The following is a 24,062-nucleotide window of genomic DNA, read 5'->3' as shown; positions in this document are numbered from 1 at the left end:
AGGCAGCCTCTCCCTCGGTTTCCCTGACTCTTCGATCCAGCCGGTTTGAAACTCCTGTGTCTCACTCTTGTAACAATCAAGTCGTAACCATTTCGTACTCGCCAAGAGTCAATTATCACTAGCCAATGGCTAGTGCAGAATTTGAGGGCTGCAGTTGCCCAAACGTTGCGTCTAGAAACACTACTAATTCCTTACAAAAATTGAGTTCCTTATATTTCAAGGGAGTCCTTTTGCTCTAACAATCTTCAAAACTCCCGGCAGCTTGGCATCATGTTCCTTTTTGCTTTTCTCTGTCGCCATTCTGTCATCGTTGAAAAAGTGACACCACCCATGCCTCTGAATAGCTCCTGCGCGATAGGCAGAGGACCGATCACATGTGGAGAATATGGACTATGGTTCAATGATGGCAGGTATTAGATTAATGTTATGGGATGGGTACCTATCTACCATATGCATCAGTACAACCCCCTAAGACGCACACACATTTTTATTCCATTATTGGCTTTACGCATGATGACCACATGGGACAGCCACACAGACCATTGAATAGATTTGATGGCTTGTCAGTTTCCCCAAGTTCCTTTTTCAGTTCATCTGCGACGCGTACTGGACTGGTTTCATTTGGTGCACGAGTGCCCTCACACCTTCTGTGTTTCAAACATCATGTTTTTGAATCCTTGCAGTAGCCCAATGTTGTCTTAGGTCTCGATGTCCTTCCTTTAGCTTGGTGGTAGTTTGCGGCAGTACTTTTAGGAAGGGGAAGACCTCTCCAGGGTGTACCTTTATCTGCAAGGCCACTTGTTTGACCAAGCCGACCCCATGCTCTTTTTTGGCCACAAACACTGTACAAAGTGCTGCATGGCATTTAGGTTCAAGTGAGCCAGTTGTAGCCAATCGGGACTATTGGTCCCGTGCTGCATCCTGAAAGTTTGATGTTAGTTTTGGGTAGATGTGACTTCTTACCAGACATCTTTCCATAGTTCCCAGTCCACTATGGTTTATTGGTACCCAGAACAGTTATGTTCCTGTCTGTGCTATTTTGCTAGCACACTGTCCTGCATTTGGGTTGGTGAATCCTCTGGCAGAGGAGAGTGAAATGCTTCTTAATGCCTGCAGGCTGCCGGCACACTACACAAAAATAAATACATAAATAAAAATAAATCATGCAGCACCAGAGACTTTTCAGCCTTGAGCAATGGGCATCAACGCTTCTTATTCATTCACATGGCATTGCCATCCACAGACCTGCATTTGGGCTGTCATCTCCCTTGGTGTTCTCTAATGGTCTAAGCATTAGCCAGTTAAGCTTGGCATTGATCCTGGTTTCCGGTTTTGCATTTTCCCAATTGTGCACCATGTATGCCACTTCATGCTCTTCTGTGCTATGCAACGAGCCTTCCTCATTGCAATCTGCGAGTATAGTTCCGACTTCGGCATGGCCGATTTCACTTCCTTGGACTATCTTGGAACTTTTTTAAACCAATTCTATTGACCTTGCTAGTTCTATCGCTTGTACAAGTGAAACTGCATGTGGCAAGGAGTCCTCTTAATGCAGCCAATTAGCTGTTCCCCTTGGTGTCTTCAACACATTGGTCTTATTCCCCAAGATGTTCTTTTAATTTGGCCAAAGACATCTCGTATGTCTTCAGGTTTGTACCACCACTGGAAGTGCCAAAGGTTTATTTATCACCCTGGGTCATGGGGTAAGGTAGACTTTGAAAGATGTATAGCCCCAAATTGTGTAAAAATGAGCTTCCTTTTTGTCCTCCATCCATTTTGTTCCTTCTGTTGCCTCAATACATACCTAAAATGAAACCTTACCACACTTCCCACAGGGTGGAGGGTTTGCCAGAGTGTGGTAAGAATGGGGTGGTCTGGGCTATGCTCTGCATTCTTACAGGCATCCTTCCCTTTTGCTTGCTATGTTTATTCGGAATCTGTGTCCTTGCTGGTTCTAAATGACTTTAGGGCAAGGATCTGGATATGGGAGGTGCACCTCATTGTGTTTAGTCACAAGTAGTGCATTTGGTACTTAGCGGTAGTCCTGTCTGAGCACGTTTTATAGTCCTTTTTCAGTTGTTGTGAGTGAGGCACTAGCGTCCGCGTTAATACAGCGTATTCAGGGCCGTGGTGAACTGCCACGACGGTGTTGTGGGTCCTGTGAAAGGAATCCAGTTCTAGTTACGCTGTGTTCTCGGAGGCGACTGGAAGTAAGAGCCATGGCTCCGAGACGGCTTTTGATCTGTGTCCAAGAAATGAGGCAATGCCGCTAGCTCCATTGGGTATCATGAGAGTGTTCATGTTGCAATTTAGAGATTGGCTCCGTAGTGAAGATTAAAGGTTTCGGAACCAGGAGGGTGACTTGGAGTACGCATTTACGAAAAAACTTGATTCTAGGAGTTTTACTGCTATTGGATGGGACAGTGTCCCTAGCGCTACTTACTATCACTCATTGAGGTGACTCCTTTGTTGGATTACCTTACTCTTTGACTCAGGATCACATGGTGGTGAAAACTTATGCAAAAAGGTTCTCTCCCCTGAAGAAAGTTCCAGCATTTGGAAGCCTAAAGAACTGAAACATGTTGGGATATGTTGTTAATCGACACGTTGTTTAATGTTTAGTGGATGTTAATCGTCATGTGTCTGTGAATTGTGTAATGTTGTAAACATTGTGGTATATTTCATCCCATTAGATTGGCGTTATACCCACCGTGTGGGTTATTATCTTGGGTTTCATAGTGTGTTTTAAAACAAGTTGTTTTAACAATGTTTTATCAAATTTTGAATATAAAGATTAAAATGATTTAATATATAAATTCGTGTGACACACCAAGCCCATTCTTTCAGGACTAATAGGTAGGGGTGATTACTGATCATCTTCATTTAGACAGATGAGTAATGGAATAGACTAAAGGACGTGTACCTTTTCCCCCTTGTCTACATATAGTCACAAGTAGCGTCATCATCAACCTGACTGCACTAACTACTGCAGGAAACATTGTGATGTTACCCTTTATCACTCCAAATGCACAATCTATTAGAGGCTCTAACCAGTTGTAGCATTATTCCTTAATGCCCCTTGTGATGCATGTTCTAGCTGTGAAAATGGCGCCTTTGTTTGGACTACACAGTTTTCACCCTTATGTACATGTCTGCATGTTGGGCTCTTCCAAGTCTTCCTTTGACATCACACAGCCTAACTTCAGTGTTCGGCTCTTCCTAGCATCTGTACGACATCACAAAAGCCAATTGTAAAAGAAAAGGTTTATGAGATGTGTATTTCACATGCACCCCAAAACAGGTGCCTTGCGTGCTTATTTTGGGTGATGCAGAGCACTCTGGCAAACTGGTGCAGGACCGCCCCAGAGTTTCCCCTTCAATTGTCTGCTACAGTGTTGCAGCTGCCTCACCTGAACATTGATCTGGTAGGTTTACTTTCTAATGCCCCAACCAATGACCATTACAATAGTACCCCTCTCGCACAAACCTTCCACGCACCATACACGCAAGAAGCCTTTTGTCGGCAGTGAGACAGGCAGCCTATGCCCACCTCGCAATTGTGCAGTTAAAGTAAGTTCTAGCGACGGCGCTCACCTGTATACACACACCGGATGCAGCCATATAGTACGCAGTGTCCAAGATTCACCAGCTACCTGGTACGTATGCCGAATTGCGTTCTGCAGTTGAGTATGAAGTTCTCTTGCAGGTTGCCGCGGAGTCCTCACCACGATTGGAGGGTACACGTCATCCGCCTGGCCTCACCTGCGTGGCAAGTGGGGTGTCGTCACGAGGAATTCTCCATTAATTTATTATTGTAATGCTAGAGATACCCTGCTGAGAGAACTGTCTGCAATTGTATCAATGTTTCACTGTATGGAGCAAGGGCATTCCAACAATGTTGTTATACAACATTAGAACATACATAAGGTTAGAGGAGCACAATGAATGTGCCGACATCAGAAGTCTGCAACCTTTCGCACAGCATAGCCACCCACTAATTCTCAAAACTGTATTTTTGTCATCTTCAAGACCACAGACTGGCTGCAATTTGCTTTGATCATTCAAAGATTTGCCTTACTTTAAGTTAAAAAGCACTGAAAGAGTCAATAGACCTGGATTTATTTTTAAGCAGATGCAACAAACGGACAGGTACAGCTAGCAAGCCTAGGAATAACCTCAAACTAGCTCCAGTATACTCCTAGTTGCAGTCCCATATGCTGTGAGGGTGTAGGAGTAATAGTCAGACACAAGGGTGGCATGTTTTATTCATAACAGAAAATGGGGGGGCAACCACCTATCCCCATCTCTAAGAGGGATTGCCACACCAATACTAGCTAACGAAACTGTCAGTGCCAGAATATCCAAAGTGAAGTTCACGGTCGTGTGTCCAAAACCTAACTTGTCCCTCACAAGCTAAACTTAGTATAATGTGACAAGGGAAATGTCTCTTGGCTGTCCGTCTGCAGCCCAGCTTTGCAGTTCAAACCAAAAGATCCAAAAAGCTGTACAAAGTACAAAATGTTCCACAAGACTCAAGGGGTGGATTCCCTTTCCCCAGAGTCTTTCCAACCTACATTCAACTTGTCTTTATACGAGTCCTAGGCCCTACGACAAGGAAGGATGGCCTGGGCACTTTTTCCAAGCCATATTGAGGGTCCCAGACCGTTTGAGTAGACACGGGTACTGCGACGAAGAAGAATAGCAAGCTGGACATGCTGCAGACGCATTTTGGAAAATAATGGATTGGAGGTAAATGTTTTAAAATCTAAAGGTGCTAATCCTGCAGGCGGCTAAGCAAAAGTGAAAAGGGTTTTTTAATTGGTACTTGAAAAAGAGACTTTTACAGAAAGTGGAAACTTTTACCTATCTGGGTATTTGTATTAATTCAAGTATTTATGATATGCCAAGAGCAGTAATTCTGTAGTCAAAAGCCTGGCGGCATAGTGACGTTCCATTTTATGATGGTATGGTAGTTTCTCTCTTCTACCTGTATTACATTTCTATAGGCAAAAAGCGGTACCATTAGTCCACTATGGGACTGAATCATCTTTTTCCCTTTCCTATAAGAGATGGCCAATCCTGGAAGGTGCGTTTTGGAAGAGTATATTGTGCCTTCCAAAAGGAGTTCTCATTCAGGTCATGAGATACAAGCTGGGTCTTTTATCATTACAAGTAACGATGGGGTGGAAGTCGTTCGCCCTCTATCGGAAAGACTTGTTAGAAAACCCTCCATGATAGGACCAAGTATGCCGACCTACTGCTGGTCCCAAGAATCAAACGTGCAAGAGGCGGCGTCGCTAGCTTCCCATTCATTGCTTCAAGACACTGGAACTCACTGCCCCACTCCACCAGCAGTGAACCCTCTCATCTCGCCTTCCGCAAGGCCATCAAAACCAGACTGTTTATCTGAAATTGATCCCTGTCTGACCGCAGTTCAAATGTAACCCTGCGGCCTCCTATAAGTGTCTGAACAATGTAACCATGCCTGCACATTGTAATTAGAGACCCTGCACGCTTATCTAACCAATGAAGGGCGACTGTAATAGCCACCCACCTGACTATTGTATATACTGCATGTATGCGGGCTAATGTAACCGATCGCCCACCTGTGTGCTGCAACAAAGACATATTTCTGTAACAGCGCTTCAATGCCCTTGGGCTGTGCTGTTTATAAATGCAAATAAATAAATAGTGTCAATTGGTATTATGATTTGTACTTTACTCATTATTACGGCAGAGTTGCAGCAGAGTTGTAATTGCAGTCTGCGTACTGCAAGGAAGGTCTTTTCTCGCTGTCCCTAATAGTACTGGAGGAGGAGGAGCAAAGCTTCATAAGCCTTACTATACCGTGGAGCGGCCGCAGAGTTGCAGCCGAGTAGAAAATACAGTCTGCGTGGACCGAGAGGAATGACAGAACTCATTGGGCATTTCTGGAATGATTTTCATCTATGTGCTCCCCACAAATTTACTCCCCGAGTCTAACTGCGTACCATTTTGACTTTGAAATCACAACTGTCTCTCGGGACTGCAGGCTCTGCCTTTGAGCTCTCGTGCACAGCTGAAGCATACTGTTTGCTGCAGGGACTTCTGAGCCAAATGCTTTGTGTCCGTTTTCGATTATGACTTCTCTCCCTATATTGTCTACTATTTTTAAAACCTACTTAAAGAGCGACTGTGGGCCTGGATGCCTTCGAGTTCTTTTTATATAAAAATTTTTATGGACTTCTGACAATACCATGAATAAAGGATTGGCCCGTCATCAGTACATGAGTTACATCTGGAAATAACTTCTGCATTGTTATTTTGGTCTGATTGTCCGGCGCTCTACTAGCTGATTGTATCTTACATCCCACTTTTCATTGGAGTGGTTGCTCCATCTCCCTTAATTTACGACCACTTGTGAAATTTGGCAGGGCACCTTGAGCATCTGTTGTTCCCCGGTCGGTGCAGCGATTCCACCGTGGTTCCTTTGCCTCCTGGTCTTGTTGGTGGCCATTTTTATATTTTTTATTTTTGTATTACATCGCCTCTTGTACAGCATTTCCAGAATGACTCTGCAAAAGAGGCAAAAACGCTCGGGTCCGAGGAGCAAAATCTCCAGACACGGTAAGAGAATGCTGAGTCCTTTAAAATCACATGACATTTTTTTTTAAAAAAGGGCAGCCAGGACACGAAGGGAATAAAAAAGGGCATTGACAATCTGGTTCGCCCTATTACAGGCTTTTTCAGCCCTAAGACACCAACAACTGCCGTTCCAGATCAGGTTGAATTAATATGCAAAACATTCCCCCGAGTAAAGTAACTATGAGTGATACTCTACACTCCTTTACCATTGATATTAATGCTTCACTTGTTAACCTTTGCAACAACTTAAAAAGGAACTCACTGAGACCACCCTATACTGTCGAGGACAATATAAAATCAACACATTTATCTGCAAGTCCAAACCTGACTGGCTTAATCTCCAACTTAGAGGCAATTGACTATGATACTGATGAAGAGCCAATCAATCAGAGCCTGCAAGCATCAGTTCTGAACGACAAGGACAAACTGGTTAACTTACAATTATACAGACGATGGCTGCTAAAATGGAGGCCTTATTCCAACTTTGCACAAGGCTGGCGGAAGATCAAGAAGACTTTAAATCATTATCAGCTAGAATGGTGGATGGTATGGGTTCTATTGGTGTTTATTTACCTTTAATGGCGAACCCCGGTAGCCTTGTTGATTATACTAACAAAGATTATACTGCAACTAGTGATCCACTTGTTATAAAGCCTTAGCATTAAAGTCAATTGCTGATAAATGCAAGCAAGTTCTCCAACTAGAATGACAATGGCAACCGAGGAACAGGTGGTAATGCTGCCAATGAACTGGATGCCATTGACATTCCACATCAGGAAATATCAATGATGAAAAAACAAAGCCACAGAAACCTAGGATTTCCAATGGAAAAAAATCTAATTTACCATTTTTACATAAACATATACCTGCTTTACAAAGAATGGAGTACAGTACTAAAGGTCAAATGATCGATGATGGCTGCGATATGGTTGAGTCACTTACATTATTGAAATCCTCCAGCACAGTTGTCACACAAGTCACCAACAATGGGGAAATTAGGCAGGTTGACCTTAGTGGGCCCCTGGACGGATGGGTTACTAATTACTCCGTTTCTGGAAGGTCAGCTCAACCTTTTCAAGAGACTGTTGATAACACTATAAAATATCTACATTCTAAAGCTGAACTTGAGTTAACCCCCATTCTCGTTGAAACCACTCTTGCAAAAACAACGCACATAAATTAATCTGCCTCTACTAATACATCTGCAACCAGCACTGCAAGTTAGTAATAACGTCTGGAATAAGCTGAGCCCGTTTGCAAAACTTTTGGAAACCAACCGTACCAATGATAGTCCTTTCCTAAACAGAACCCGATTGTTAGCCCTATGGAATTCCATTCTTTGTCTTTCTGTGCTCAGAAACAAGGTTATGTTGAGATTGGAATTGCCTAACTGGGGTAGCACTACCAATTGGGTACTGATGGAATTGTCCTCGCCGGCAGTTACTGCGCTATTGTACTCTTTACTCAGATTTGCTGTTAAAGCTTGGCTATAACCTCACTACAAGTTATGAGTCATCTACAGGATAGAAGGAATATCCACATAACATCCAACCTCAGAGTGTAAAGCAGAGAGATCGGGGATATATACATCATAAAGACCAAGTTAATGGGAGCTTACCTTCCTCTTGATATGATATGGCATTTATAACGCGCCTATAGACAAGTGTTTCAAGGCGCGACAAGGCCAGGGAGGGGAACAAAGGGAGGACGGACAACGATCCTACTAGTCCAGGTGTCATTCAGATCGCGCAAGTGCGAGGGGAAGGGGGAAGGGACAGTGCAGTACATGGGAATAGGTAATAACAAAACGGCCAGCAAGTGGTAAGTGCAAGGGTAAGTGCATAGGTAAGTGCAGACAGCAGGTGTCTTGTTCCAACTAACGTCATATTAGTATTAATTCAATTACATGGTTACGTTGGAACACGAGGACATAATTAATTTCTTAATCATATGGAAGGACAGGCTCCTATTGAATCTAGCCATATCTTTTTGCTACAAGAAACGTGGCCAATGAATGACCTTATAGTTGATGGTTACACTGTTATATGTCGCCGTGCAATCAAAGGTTCTAGGCAGACCAACGGGTTGACTGGCCATAGGAGCTCATTTCTATCCATTAGCTCCTATGGCCTACAATTAAATTCCCACTATGTATTATTATCTGATGTGTTACATTTTTCTGCACTCTCAAAAGATATATTGATTATAAATGTATACTCTCCTCCTGGTGATGACAAAGTTAATGAAATTGTTTATAAGATAATCAATGCTTGTCATTCAGATCACCCGATAGACAATATATTAATCGCGGGTGATTTAAATGCCCCCAATTTGGAGAAATTTTATTTTATTCAAAATGAACTGTATGACCATATGAGATATGTACCTTCAGTATTGAATGCGAAAGATTGTGGGACAAAATGGGCTCAATTTACAGACATTTTATGCCTCAATTGTAATGGAAGTATTCCCAATTTAAGTAGGAATACATGGACCAATGGTACCAGCGCATCCACTCTGGACTATGTATATTTGGATAAGGAGTTATGGAGTAGATGTCAACCCATGTTGATTTCATTTAATACTTTAAGTGACCATGCAGTACTGACATGGTCACTTAAAACATCTCAAACACATGGGATGATGCATTATAATGAACCAATCAATGTTACCTTTACAGGGAACACCATCACATGGAATAACAACAACTTGGAGAAATTGAATGTGTTTGTTTATGAGAATAGTATATAGTTCTAAACCTGGATTCAGGAAAACCAGTGGAATCTGAGGGAGACGAAGTCACTGAAAATTCTTCTCAGATTAAATACAATACAGGGCAGGGGCACCAATGTATATGATGGGTGCTTTGATAGAGAGATTAAGGTGACTAAGCAGTCCTACCGACGCCAATGTAAAATTATTGACAAGGACCCCTCACTTACTAGAGAAGCAAAGCAGCATTATAACATTTTGGCATAAACGAGATAGCCAGCCAATCTTTGTATGCATAAATCTATTAATAATGCCAACTGGATGTATATTTTTAAATTACTGAATAAGAGGTATGAAAAAAGATTTTGGACCATGATTAGAGCCAATAGTCATTTTCAATCCAACATGGAAACCAATTCAATTAGCATGGACGCTTGGACTAAAGCAGTGAGCAAGCTTTATTATACAGATCGCGTCATTGTAAATAAAACGTACCTTACTTACCGTCTAGTACCTTCTTAGAAGGATTTGACACGGACGATATTATAACAGTTCTAACATCAATCAACTGCTCACGTGCTCCTGGGCCAGACAAGATCCCTAATAAAATATTTAAGGATAATCCATATTTTTGGGCATCAATACTAGACAAGTTATTTAAGAAAATAGAGATGGTATTATCCCATCTAGTTGGCAGAAATCCATTATGGTGCCAGTCTTTAAAGGGGGTGACCACACAAACATTGCCAACTATGGACTTTTGGCCATGGTTGATGCCAGTCAAAAAGTAATTTGCTGCTTTGCTTCTGAAAAGGGTTAACACCTGGATTCGTGAAAATGCGATTTTGCCAGCATTCCAAACGGGCTTTCGCAGTGGTATGAATTAGTTTATTGAATTATTTAATTGCAGTCTCATAAAAGTATGATCGACTGTATGTGTGCTTTATTGACTTCAGTTAAGCCTTCAACACAGTAACCAGGCCACGTTTTTGGGAAAAATGTAGGAAATGGGGGATTGATCCTACATTATTGCATTTTATTACAGCTCTATATTCCAACATGACTGTAAGGATCAAGGTAAATAATGAAGGTGACACCAGATATTATCACCAATACTGGTATTAAACAGGGATGTGCATTAGCCCCAACATAGTATAATTTAAATGTGCCAGATATCGACCAATATATAAAACAATTCGGTAACTTTCCACCAATTATTGGAACTACTGCGGTACAATGGATCAGCTATGCTGATGACACCATTATTATGGACACCATTATTATGAATCGCACCCCAATTAGGCTACAATGCACTACCAGCATATGCCCCAAGAAACTCACCTCCAGATAAAACGGCTCAAAAACTAAAATACTAATATTTGGGCATAAAAGTAAAACAGAGATACCTGTCTGGTACATGAATCATACGAAATTGGAGGTGGTAGACACCTATAATTATCTGGGTGTACCCATTAAGAATGCCCCTTGCAATGATTTCTATTGCACTAACCTACGACTTAAGGTCTTAAAAAATGGCTTCTACTTAGGAGCATTATGTATAAGAAAGGCGGTAATAACATTGAGACACTTAAAAGTTTATTCCAGCAGTATTGTTCCTAGCATTGCTTATGGTCAGTCGACTATCCCAGAAAGTAAGTTAGAGGAGATTGAAATTCTTGAGGCAAACATTATTCATACCGTATTGGGTGTTCCACAGATCGTCCCTGTGGAGGCACTCAGAATGGAGCTTGGTATTACATCAATTAGATTTACACAATTGATGCAGAAATGTGCTCTTTATTTCACTATCATGTTGACTCCAACGTAAGAAGAAGAAAAAAGAAAAATATCGATTTATGGACTCTTTCTTCGAGGTGTTTTACCCTTTGCGCCAGCTCATCAACATCCTTCAGGAGTTGCGTTTTAGTCACAGTGTTTTCTCGAACCTGGATTTCGAGTACTTCGGTCTTACCGGCTATGTTGCGAACATCCTGTCGGAGTAGGCCCACGTCTATGGCCACTGCATCTATTTTGCTCTCCATCTTCGCTTGGAGCACTTGTATGGCTGCTAGGATTTGTGAGTTGCCTTGCTCTACTTCCTTAGCAGTAGGCTCCGGGAGCGCTGTTGCAGTGTCCCTGGGGCAGGCGCCATGCTTCGCGGATCCTTCTGCTGCGTAGGTCTCCATAGTGGTCTGCTTCTGCTTGGCCTTTGCCCCCTTGAAGGACATTCCAGCACGTGGCAGGAGACAGTTCTGGGAAGGTGCTATATGTGCCCTGCTGGCAGTGCGTGGTGCAGCGACCGTGTGGTAGTTTATGGTTATCCCTGGCACTTAGTTGAGGGGCCCCTTGTGTCCAAGATTCTCAGGGTTGCCTTCTGTTTTCGTGCCAGGGGTGGATTGGGGTGGTTTTGCAGGCCTGCGGTGACTGCTCGGGCTGTTGGGTTCCGCCTGGGCAGTATGTTTGGGTTTATTTTGATATGCGCTAGGCAGCCGGGCTTTCGGACCTAGCTGTCTGTCCCTTCATGGTGCGGCCCTTTTATTAATTGCTAAAGCCTGCAGCACGAGGCATCCACTACTCCCCGCAGGCGCGGGGCATCATTTGCCCAGGCTCTCCCCTCACCCCTTGGTCGCCAGGTGGGCTGCACCCCACCAGGGCCAGACTCTTGTTCCTGTCCGCGCTATGGGTATTCTGCCAATGGCCTCTCTCCAACTGCCGCCAAAGCGTCCTTCACCGGCGCTGAGGGTGGAGGGGCCGTGCCAGCCAGGGGAGAGGCCGCCCAGCTCCCGGTGCAGGGCATGCAGCTCTGCTCCGTGGGTTCACTCCCCGCGCCCGCTCCTCACCTTATGTGGGGCACGACAGGCTGCTGCCCTCGAGTTCGCCTCTGGTGTTCGTTCTTCTCCCATCTCCTCGGGGCACACGGCATGAGGGTCTCCGCTCCTTCACTCCGCTGTTTAGCTGTGCCCAGGGCGGGCAAACATCCAAGCCAAGTCCGCTTCACTCGGGCGCAGCTGCTCCGCTCCTCAACTCAACCACCAGGTGCTCTAGGGGCAGTTTGTATGCGAGGACCCAGGGCTGCCAAGCCACTGGGCCGTTGGGGGTCTGTTGGCGCCGCGGACCGCCCCAGCTCCCACGGCTCCCCGCAGTGCGGTCTCCTGCCTCCGGTCCTCGCGCAGGTGCGTCCCGCGGCTTCGCTGCTGCGCCTCTGGTCTTTCTGGTCTGTTGGGTGTCAGCTCAACGAGGCAGGCTTGTGGGTGCAAAGCAGTATCGGCCGTTTATGTGATGGTCACCATTTTCTTCATGTTACGCGGGCTCCACGATCCGCAGCAAACACGGTCAAGCCAGGGTCTGATGATCACCCAATTCCAACGAGAGTCGCTGGTCAGCTGCACAAGAGGATGCGGCAACCCTTTTGGGTACAGGCGATCAGCAAAAGGATGTTTTGCAGCATATCAGTAGTCACATCAAGTGGAGCTAGCCAAGAGTGCGTCCGCTGTACATGTCGGTTGGCCACGCCCCCCCTAATTTCCTTACTTGTCACTCTTTTCTCTCATTGATGTATACTCTGATCGGATACTTTATTTTAAAGGGAAGTTTTATATCCTAATCTTATCTGATGATTTAATAGCATGATCTTATTGAAGATCATAACTATTTATACTGCGTTACAATTTGATCTTTATTTAATTTGGTTCTAAACGTGTATATTTAGACAGTAATACTATGTTTCCTATTGATGTTATAATGAAATGTACTTGTATTTTAACATGTGTAAAGGTTTGTATTAACCATAAACACAAATAAATATGATTATGGCATTGCAAACTGTTATAAAACATGATACAAGTAAGGAGGGGGAGAATTAAACATCTACTATGGTCCCCACTATAAGCATGAATAGCCTGTATAACTAGCAGTATATTTTGCTTTAAAAGAAATGTTGAATACCATGAAGGTATCGATATGTACCTAGATATTACGGTTCATTTAAACAATAACCTATGGTATCAGCATAGGAAAGAGGTGGGAAGGAAACGTCAAATGAAAATTGCTCCGCCTGTTCCCTAGTACCCTATGCTTTGGGAACATATAAAATATTCATAGCTACAGAATTATCAGTAAAAGAAAGGCACACTGTTTGACACACATTGCACTTTGCCTAACCAGGGTACAATTTCAGGACCGAACAGCATCCCTAGTAGAAGTGTAAGATGACCAAGAAAACATCCCAAAGAGAAGACAATAACACGCTAGCAACAAAGTCCAGAGAAAATAAAGATATGATGCATCTGATACTAAAATATGAACAACCTGCAGTAAATGGAGCAGGAATCAAGATCGAAGAAAATAAGATGCTACATTGCCAAGGCAAGAATGAAGAAGAGATATGAAAATTTTAGGAAAGAGGACAATTACAAATTAAAAGGAACAGTGCTCACTCTTGATGGATGGGCTGAAAGAGTGGCTGTGTGCAAAGCAAAAGCTATGACAGGACAATGGAGTCTGTCCGGTTTTTTGGTCTGAGGCATTTTATTGTTAATACCATCTAGCACAAGGGGCTTGAAGGTGCTACAGCACAGCCTCCTCCCCACAGAGTATCCTGCTGCAGGCCTCTGTGTGGCGTCCCTTCGACCTCAGAGCTACTCGTGACGACATCGGTAGGAGTTCTGCTGACCCCTTCTGCATCTGGCTTCTTCCTCGCTTCCCCGCACGCATCGGGTAAAGTGGATTTCCATCTTTCTCGCAGTGTTGGGGTTTTATATGTCCCTTGACACAAAAGGAACAAAAGGAGAGGGGAGAGGGGGGTCTCATACCTGATTCTACCCTTATATGTTCACACATTAGAGAACTCAGATTAACCAATTCTGTAAAGGTGTTCAAAAAAAATATTATTTTTCTTTTTTAGATTCAATTCGCCCTCTTGTGAGGTACTTAGGATTCCTTTAAAAACTGCTTCTAAGATGAAAAAATATAAATTTATCCGAGTGCACAATAATGATGGGATCACCCCATTGTATGTGTGCACACACTCACGCAAGATGGCCCAGATCATATTTTGTCCCTTCTTTGTGTCTCCGCCCCACACACCTCTTTCCTACGATGCCGACGCTTAACAAACATGTCATTATAAATGGCCAGACGCGATCCCGCGCACAGCTACAAACGAGTGCACACGGACCGGCATCATATCGCAAGCCGACCCACCGTCTGGACCTTCGTAGAATAACAGAGAAGGTAAGCCCAACTTATATGTACCACTTCAGATCATCGGGTACTTAGTCCTCAGCTATCAGCTTACTCTGCAGCCGAGCGCCACAGCAGTTTTTTGGCTTTGGGCTCGTACTGTTGCACAAGCATGAACCGCTCCCCCTTTTTACCCTGTAGGATGAAAAAGATATGCACAAAAGATAAACTACATCTTAGGGGCTTTTGAAAGGGTCAGTGTATGAGTGTTCACGGCATCCTCATAGTATTAGACAGCTATGCCGTCCGATAGTTATAGCACCCATTTGGGGCACTCTCTGTTTTAAAATTGCCGGGGGTTATTGTATTATGACCCTTCAAGTTGAGCACTTTCTTTATATAATAGTAACTGTGTGTATTCAATACATTTTTTGATGTTCGCCCCCTCTGGCCAAAGTTTAAGCAATACTCTTTTTGTTCCAGACCCAAAAGCATGACCATTTTCTCATGCCTCCCTGGGAAGTACAGCACATAATCTTCCCATCCACATGGATACAAGTGGGGAACTCTACAACTAGGTAAGACCTAGAGACATTCTGCTACTTGACAGCACTTGAAAATACACCACTGTGACGTTGATGAAAGACTATAATAGTGTTGTCATGTCCCCCCACCCCCATCTACAGGTGGGATTTTCCGGTACTATTCAACCAGTTACTGATAAATAGACACATAAACTCAGAAGTGTCCACCCATCCCTGATGAATGTGGCGCTCTTGCCACTGAAACCGGTAGGATTTTTTGTGGCTTCCATAGCAGGATTAGTCCCAGACGAATAGACAATCAAGAATCGCCGGACTTCCTGATCCATGACTACCCTAAAAAAAGATGCGAATCATCAAGATTTCTGAACTGGATTCTGAAAAATTATAATAAAGACCAGAACAGAAGTAAAATATGGGAGATAACTCTTGAAGAAAAAAACTTGAAAACATACAAATAACGACACTACCTTTTGAGATAAATGAATATAGGTAACCAATAGGAATACGGTTACATGCATTTCTTTTTAATACCCTGTGGATAGAGAAATTTAATAAAAATATATTTTTTCATCTTTGAAGCAGTTTTATATGTCCCGCCACCTATCGGATCCAACCACCCACTAGAGTGCGTCTCTAGTTCTGCATTTTTAGTGCTCTGCATTCTCATGCGCTTCCTCGTCTCAGTTGTTTTACAAAAATGACAGGAAAGAGCCCTACTGTAAGTGCAAAGTGGGCGGACTAGATCTCTATCACAATATGCCATACAGGATTGGGAAGTCAAAGAGTTGGTGTCATACCCAGAGTGGAAAGGGGCATACTGGTATCCAGTCAAATTTTCGAAATGCCATTTTGTCAACAAAAAAAATGGCGAAACATTTTTTCTGAATTTTTATTTTATGTTTTATTTTGGTTTTGTTTGTAAAAAAAAAAAAAAGTGTCAAAAATACAAAGAAAGTGTCAAAAATACAAAGAAAGTGTCAACGGGGTTGGGGGATTCCACCCATTTAAAATATAGGGATTCGCCCATTTAAAAAACATTCGAATTTTTTTTTCCTTGCCATTTTGGTGTCGAAAAAAATGGCATTTCGAAAATGTGACATCGCCAGATTGATCACAACACTGAGGGGGACTGCAAAAAAATATGAACTTTTAGGAAAATATTCCCCTTGTGCAAAGGTCTGCAACCTGTGACTCCAGATGTTTTGGTCTACAACTCCCATGGTTCCTAACCATTTACTATAGTTGTAGTTCAAAACATCTGGAGAGCCAGAGGTAGCAGACCCCCTGGTAGAGAGGCATTTTTCAACACTATTTCCGTTCTAATCCTTTTATCATTCAGTCATAAGAAATTTAAATCTCATTTACAAAATCTCAAAACCATGTCTATTCTAATAAATACAAACAAAAATGTACATTGTACAGCACATACATTAATGAATGCTGATCTGCAACATCACAACAAAGACACACAAAGATACTAATAAATGCCCAAAACGTTCCCTCTCAAACACCCACCAGACTAGTTTTGGCACTCAGTATAATAATCTTGCCTGTGCAGGAACTAACATCTTTAGTTAGCCATGCCCACCAAACCCCAGACTTGTCTTACAAGGTTTAGCTTGCTGTTTTTGTGCACTCGCAATATCAGACAATGATTGTGAGATAACATACAGTGTTAGTAGTTTTACTTTCAGATTATAAAATCTGTTTTACAAGTACCAGAATTCAACATGATGATCAGGCCTGGATAAGTATCTGTTAAGATGGATTTCTGAACTCTGACCTGGTGGGCAGAGGTTCAAAAGGCCAGCCTCGTTTCTTGGACAGTGTAACCTTCTGGACAAGCCAGACCAATCAAGGTAGCATTGGACTAGGTCTCAGGAGGGGCGAGGGTGACTGAAAGACCTCAATGAGCACACACAGTAAAGGACACTACAAATCACTCCCAGTCAGGTGTATATATATATATATATATATAAAAAATACATGTACATTTATTCAAGGCCTTTGAACTCAAACACAAAGCAATTATCAACAGTAATACTTCAAACCAATACAACACTACTATAAGACATACATACAATATCAAGTGGCCTTAAGGGTTAAAGCACAGAATGGGTCCACAACCTAAAAGGAAAGGGAGCAAGCAGTGCAAATAGACTTTAGGCAGTTCTTCATCAATCAATTCCTGACTGAGAGACAGTCCAGTCCCTATGAAGAGAGGAGCCTAGTGCTCAAATGTACTTTCAAAAGCAGGTGCTCGCGATAGTGCAGAAGGGCCAGGGTCTCTTGCAGGGGCTGTAGCAGCTCAGAAAGGTGTGTGAGGCGATGAAGAACAAGTTCCCACTAATCTTGGAGGGTCTCCCCAGAAGGGCAGAACAGGTTCCAGAAGTTGGGAAAGGGACGGTAGCACAGGCTACCTGTGGAAGGGTGAGTGGCCTTCAGGGGACAGTTGTGTGTAAAAGTGAATGGATGCGCTAGGGGCCGCACTGAGCTTGCGAGCTACCAAGTTTCAAGTGTCAACTCGAAACGGTGGCTGTTTCAGAGCAAAAAGGTCCTGCGAAAGCAGGTCAGTTCACTGGTTGGCCCAGGAACACTTCCGAAGAGGCTTACTTGCAGGTTAAGATGAAGGTGCTGTGAATAGTTGATCTCACTATTGAAATGAGTCGAAGCGCCTTTACAGACGACCTGGTTTGATCAGGTGCAGAGGGGTCCAGCGGGACACCAGCGGGCTCAGGGTGCCAAACCTTCCAGCGGGTCACCAGCGGTTCCTCGACTCAGCTTCTTAGTTTCAGGATACTTGGATCCTATCCTAGGTTCAGTGAGAACTCAAGGGATAGGCCTGGTATGGGTGTTTGGAGCCTTTTCTTATCCAGAATGTCCTTCGCGTCAAAACGAAGAGGGCCCAATGGGAGATCTGCTCACATACAGGCACACCAGACGTGGACCAATCACGGACCACAGTGTCCCAGTCATTCCCAGCACACCAGACTCTCTGGCACCCAGGATGTGTATTGGAACTAGACAGTCCAGCCCACATCCTGGAGGCACACACAAAAGGCAAGCAAAAGTCCACGAAAGCTTGGCGTTTTGTGGGAAAGTGCATGCCCAAATAAGGACTGACCCGGGTCGGCTCGACCTGGGGAAGGTAAAGGGGCAAGATAGCCAAAGGACAGGACAAAAAACCTTGTGGCATGGCCATTTTGGAGCCTTTCCACCTTCCTGTGCCAACCGCAGTAAACACGGTTTGCATGGCAAGAAAGGGTTAAAAATAAGCGAAAAGATAAGCTGACACCAGCCCTGTGTAAGGCACATTGACACGTCTCCTAAATAATCCGTTGATGGAGTCTAGGGCCTTTGGAAACAAAAGGAAGACCCAAGTGTACTGTAAGGTGCATTGTGCACTTGTAACATGTTGCAGAAATGTTGCAACATTGGAAAGGACTAAGGGAAACAAAGTCTCCCAGTACTGACTGTCTTTAAGGGCATGCCAGTTTCCCCATAATAAAGTGACCAAAAGCCCAGTGGGGTGCAGCTGAAGGCTGTGCTTCACTGTCAAAAATCAGACTATGGTGTTTAAACAGCAGCAACAAGTTGGGGGGTACAAAACTGGAGGGAAAATTACACATAAATGGGAAACTTTCCTAACAGTATCTCACAGCTGATGTGGGCTAATGTGATACGTCTTTAACCTTACGGCTGGTGATACGTCTTTAACCTTACGGCTTGGGGTGAGAATCTGTCGGAATGACCTGCACTTAGTCATTGCTTGATGCAGGCATGCCGTTTGTTATACATGATGTTCATATGCGCACGAGACAGCATATCTCTGATAAGAAGAGAAATCACTCACTGCTCAACCACCTAACAGTATTTCAGCAAGAGACAGACTATTTTTAATTAAAAGTAACAATACTCCGAGCTCGAAATAATATATATTTAGGGACACTGTTCACCCAAAGAAACAATACTCACAGAGCAGGGTAACACGTGTAGGCAGGACTACATTTTACTAGAGCAGACATCACGGACAGCTCAGCTTAAAAATAGTATATAGTCAAAGATAGTCCATTCACCAAAAGGGACATCACCTATAGCTCAATTTCCTAAAAACTCCTTTCAGGGTAAAATGAGGCATTCACAACTAAGCAGTTTGACAAGCCAATAATATTTTTGGGAATGTAGCCCGGATCTGCAACAATATACTCAAAGAAAGGGAACCAAGAGGGGCATTTGCGCGTAAAACTAGACACAAGTTAAAAGAGTGGTGGCTTTAAGTTTAAGAAACCAGTTTCACTTTTGAATTGTCTTTTCTGTTTTATATTAAACTGTAAGTATGACATTTAGCAAACGGTGTTCCTTAGCATGTGGGAATGAATCTTAACATTAGGCGGCCTGCACCTCAATTCTTTTCATGGCCCATCTTCTTCAGTCCACACGAATTAATAAACGAAAGGAAACAAAGAGTATGGATAAACGTGTGAAGTAACCAGGCTCCTTGTGCTGAAGTACCATGCTGGTTACCGCTTGTACTATGCAAGTACGTTTATTCCAGTTCCAAGTAACTCCATAAATATTTACAGTAGAGAAGTTACATGCACAGACCATTGGACCATCCAGACCCCAGCCAGCTCTACTCAACCAGTGCTTCAATGAACATTCCACACCGACATTCCATGCATCCAACATCCTAGCAAACATATTACTACTCTTCCCCCTCCCTAGATACAGCAAATGTTAAATTTAAAACCCTACATTTTCACCTCCACGACCCCACGATACTGCAAAAGAAACAAGAAGCTCCCACACTATGTATGACATTTCACATGCTCACCCAAAAGAAAGAAAAAAAAAAAACAGTAGCAGAGACATCACATCTTCGGCAAATATCAACCAACTACTCACACGGAAACACACACCATGCCCCACAACAGCAATGTCTGGCCAAATACAAAGCATGCAGGAACCTCATGGTGTGGCAACAACAACACACAACAGGAAATGAAACAGTGTGGTTCAACTAGCTGAACCAGCACTTGCACCCTAAGGTACAACAAAACAATGGTCACCAAAAAACACACCAAACCAATAAATAAAAAGGTCTTATCCCTTCAGAAACACCACATCCCCCAACAAATATGTCCGACCTCCAAGTTCTTATTCATGCATACACATACTCCACACCTCCTGCAAAAAACAAAACAATAACCCCATTGCCTCATAGATAAATATGTCTAATCTTGCAGTACATCACTGCAACCATAATTCCTAAATCTACCCAAGCTACTCGCCTCCTTGCAGCACCTGACTGCAACTACGAACCCTAAACCAAATGACACACGTGACCGCAGCCACACCAAAATAGCTGTAAAGGTTAACCAAAATGCATGGCAACCGCACCCAACACAAAATCATTTCAGAGCCCCAACGACATGGCAACCATAACCACAGCCATGCCAATGACAAATGGGCCAAATACATTCTCACCAACCTTAAAACATCTACGAATGTCAACCGCATAGCACCCATAACCACAGCCATGCTGTGACAGCCATGACAACATTCAAGTCCGTTTCTGAGACCTGCCCGGCATCCCAGAGGACGGCGGCACATCAACGCTGGGACCCACTACCGCGACACACAATCACAAACCAAACAATAGTGTCAAAATAGACAAAACAAAATACAAAACGCAAATTGCAATGAAATAAAAATACTAATAAATTGCACCACCCGATAGCCTTCAGTCCAAACAAACAGCGATTGACCGCTCTCCATACCCTTTTCGAAACAAATCCATTAAGATTCCCCTGCACCCTCATGTCCAAAACTGGATACTTGCAGACCTCCCGCACTCTCAAGTCCCCTAACACGTCAAACACTTGAACCTGAAATTCATGTGCACAATCCCGCACCGATTGATACATTACAATGCAGACCACTCTGCACTCCAGATTCCTTACCAAGTCTCCAAATGGCCTACCATGAAGGCACAACATAAACAACGTCAATAAAACACAGGCCTTCCACAGACCCTGACCTACCTCTTATTATTCCCCCTGCACAGACAGTTCCTTAATTTCCCGCAGTAGCTCCAAAAGTTGGGGGGGTTGGAGGGGGAAATCACATTCCCTAATTACAGCCAAACACTAACCATTAAATGGCTGGATGGCACATCTAACTTTTACAAGGCCAAAAATACCCCCTTCATTTGCCTGCGAGATGATCTTATACCCCTCCCCACATACTGCATTTCCCCACCAGAATCTCCTTCTCTTCCACATGCCCCTCCTCTCCGAAACCAATGCTTGAGCATGCCTCTGCTCATTTGCATGTTTCCCTCCATACCAAGCCCGTTCCCAGCCTCCATTCGCACTGGTGACTCCACGCACTCCATCGAAGAGTGCTGGCCGCCGTCACTCTCTGACAGCCCCGCGCAACACACTACTGGGCTCCCCAATGTCAACACGCATGCTAGGAACATGTCAAGTAAGCACGCTGTCCCCTCTGACAATGTCAGCATTTTTCTGCTGAATGACAGGGGAGAAAGATCTTCTCCCTCATCTTCCTCCTCTGCTATACATTTGCGGGCCTCCGCTCCCCCAAACGTTGCCCAATCGGCTCCTCCTTCACAGCGAAATGACATTGCTGCCCGCGTTCACTGGGGACCTTGCTACGGCTTTATTTCTTCTGCTTTCGTTTTTGATTTCTCCCCCCTCTCTGGCAGCACACTGCTACTGGAAATCTGCCAGTGCCCCACCTCACTGAATGGGAGCTTCACCAATCCTGCTCCCCTTAGTTGGCTGCCTTCCAGCTGACCCACTTATATTCTCTAGTGAAGACTAGACTTATGAACTGGCACTCTTTCTTAATGCCCAACTCCTTACTTATGGAGGTTCCAAGGACTGACCGCTGCAGGTTCACAAAACCAGTTCTCCCTAGTTGGCGCACGTCTCCGTACTGGCTGGGCATGGTTGCTCCTTGGGAGGTGGGGGTTGTGGGGGGGGGGGGGGGACAGTGGCTATGAGGATGTTCACTGCATAACCTGCCACAGCAAGGGTACCACCTGGACTCTTTGGTGGACCACCTTGTCACCAAATGAAATAACCGGGTTCCTTGTATTGAAGTACCAAATTGGATTCCATAGGTAAATCCATAAACACTTATAGCAGACCAGTTACATGCACAGACCTACCTCTGGACCATCCACACCAGCCAGCTCTAAATCCAGCTGTCACTCTAGGAACACTCAACCAGTGCTCCAAATAACATTCTACACTGACATTTAATTCAAGCATCCAACATCCTAGCAAGCAGATTACTACAACGTGCTTCTGGTCGGTTGGCAAAGTACCTTACATCATCTGCAAAGTGTCCTTGCTAGAAAGGGTGGCAGAGAGGGCAGTGAAAGGATCACCAATTGGGAGGTGGTGGGAGCTATTGCCCCCCTATGCCTCTTGCTAGGGGCAGGTATTATTCAAAGCAATACCTAGGCCATCACATTGCCCCTCGCGCCACCCTCGAAGCACTTGTGTACATGCGTGTTATAAATCGCTTATCATATCACCGACTCAAGAGACACTGCCCGCTCTTTCCTCCCCGCCACCTGTTACAGCTGCACCCCTCCTCTGTGCCCCTCTGTATCTTACCTCCACTGTATATCTACTCTGTTGTTACCTCTGTAATAGCTCTGTTATGCATCTGTATTGTTGTATACCTGTATAAAGCCCTCTGTTGTTCTCGAAGCTAGGCCCACGGTCAATAAATACCATACTAATAAAGGTTACTTACCAGAGTTTTTCATGCCTGGGTGATGGTCAGCAACATCATCATGCCAAAGTGACACTCGCCCTGTTTCTCTACCAACCAGTTGACAATTGCCATCCATGAATACTCACCCTTTCACTACAAAGAATGGATCCTCCATAGACATGGTGCTCGGCTCCTGTAGGTCTCCCTTGCTTTTCTATCTTTAAAATGGTCTTCGTGAGATGTAAACCACAATACACTTTGTGGACAGAGAGAAAGCACACAAAGAGTGACTGGGATAGATATGGGGGAAATATAACAGAGATCACTGGGGTGGAATAAATATTAGATGGATACTGAGAGATTGAGGGGGCAAACGTGAAGAGGTACCGAGGAAAAGAGTGTTTAAACATAAGGAGAGTACTAAGCAGTAAAAAAGAAGATTTCAGGGGGATACCAACGCATTGGAAAAAGAGAAAGGCAATAATACAAAAAAGAAATCATTTATAGTGGGGGTACTGAGAGCTAGAACGAAAAGATACCAGCGAGTATGATAGTGTCTAGTTCCCATCCGAGAAAGGGACCTTAATGACGCTCTACCCTCTCTTCATCACGTGTGTTGCACGCTCGGGCGTGTCTGGGAAGTCATGTGTCTCGGGGTGCGCGCTTGTTGCCTTTGTAATGCATGGCATGAGCGGGAAGGCTGGCGCAGCCTCGTGGCCGCTAGAGGAAGGCTGGAGTTTAAGACAGCAGCATCGTGGCCGAGACTGGAGCAGATGAACACCATCAGTTCTCCGTTAACAAGCGAATTTGGTTTGCAGTATGTCTTAAAGATATTGCATGCTCGATTGCTATTTTTGTGGAACTGAACGAGTTGGCTTATCTGGTAAGGGGATATTTCCGTGTACTCTGGTAATTCGTTTGTTTGTTTGTTTGTTTAGTTTATTTGTAGAGCGCTCCGGACCCGTGGGGGTTACAGGCATAAGATAAGCATTTACAGTTACAGAGTACATAAAATTACAAAAAGCATTTACAGTTACAGAGTATCTCAAATTACAAGAAGAGTTTTACATAGTACAGTAATTTACATATAATACAGGTATGGTTACTGCTGTTGGGGCTTAGAGAAGAGGGTAAAATGTTACTCTTTGTTCAGTAACCAGCCCATAACGAGTTTCCTAAAGATCGGGAAGGATAACGAGTTTCCTAAAGATCGGGAAGGACTCAGTGGTTTTAATTTTGAGTGGTAGG

At 43.9% G+C, this 24,062-nt stretch overlaps 1 protein-coding gene across 3 annotated transcripts in view; it reads right to left on the bottom strand.

Annotated features, from left to right (window-relative positions):
* Positions 1–23,462, bottom strand: part of STX6 (syntaxin 6) — a 503,047-nt gene extending 479,585 nt beyond the window's left edge. For 2 of the 3 annotated variants that reach the window (XM_069641444.1, XM_069641443.1), the window contains exon 1: positions 22,961–23,401. In XM_069641444.1, the coding sequence (XP_069497545.1) occupies positions 22,961–22,995 (35 nt within the window). In that variant the 5' untranslated portion in view covers positions 22,996–23,401. Of the gene's footprint in view, positions 1–22,960 lie in introns of all 3 variants that reach the window. The other variant, XM_069641445.1, reaches the window with a different exon arrangement.
* Between the last annotated feature and the right edge of the window lie 600 nt (positions 23,463–24,062).

The sequence above is a fragment of the Ambystoma mexicanum genome, chromosome 1q (genome assembly GCF_040938575.1).
Source record: "Ambystoma mexicanum isolate Mex_15411 chromosome 1q, UKY_AmexF1_1, whole genome shotgun sequence".
Lineage (NCBI taxonomy): Eukaryota > Metazoa > Chordata > Amphibia > Caudata > Ambystomatidae > Ambystoma > Ambystoma mexicanum.
Note: the sequence above shows the minus strand (reverse complement) of the source record. Positions and strands in the feature narration are given on the sequence as shown.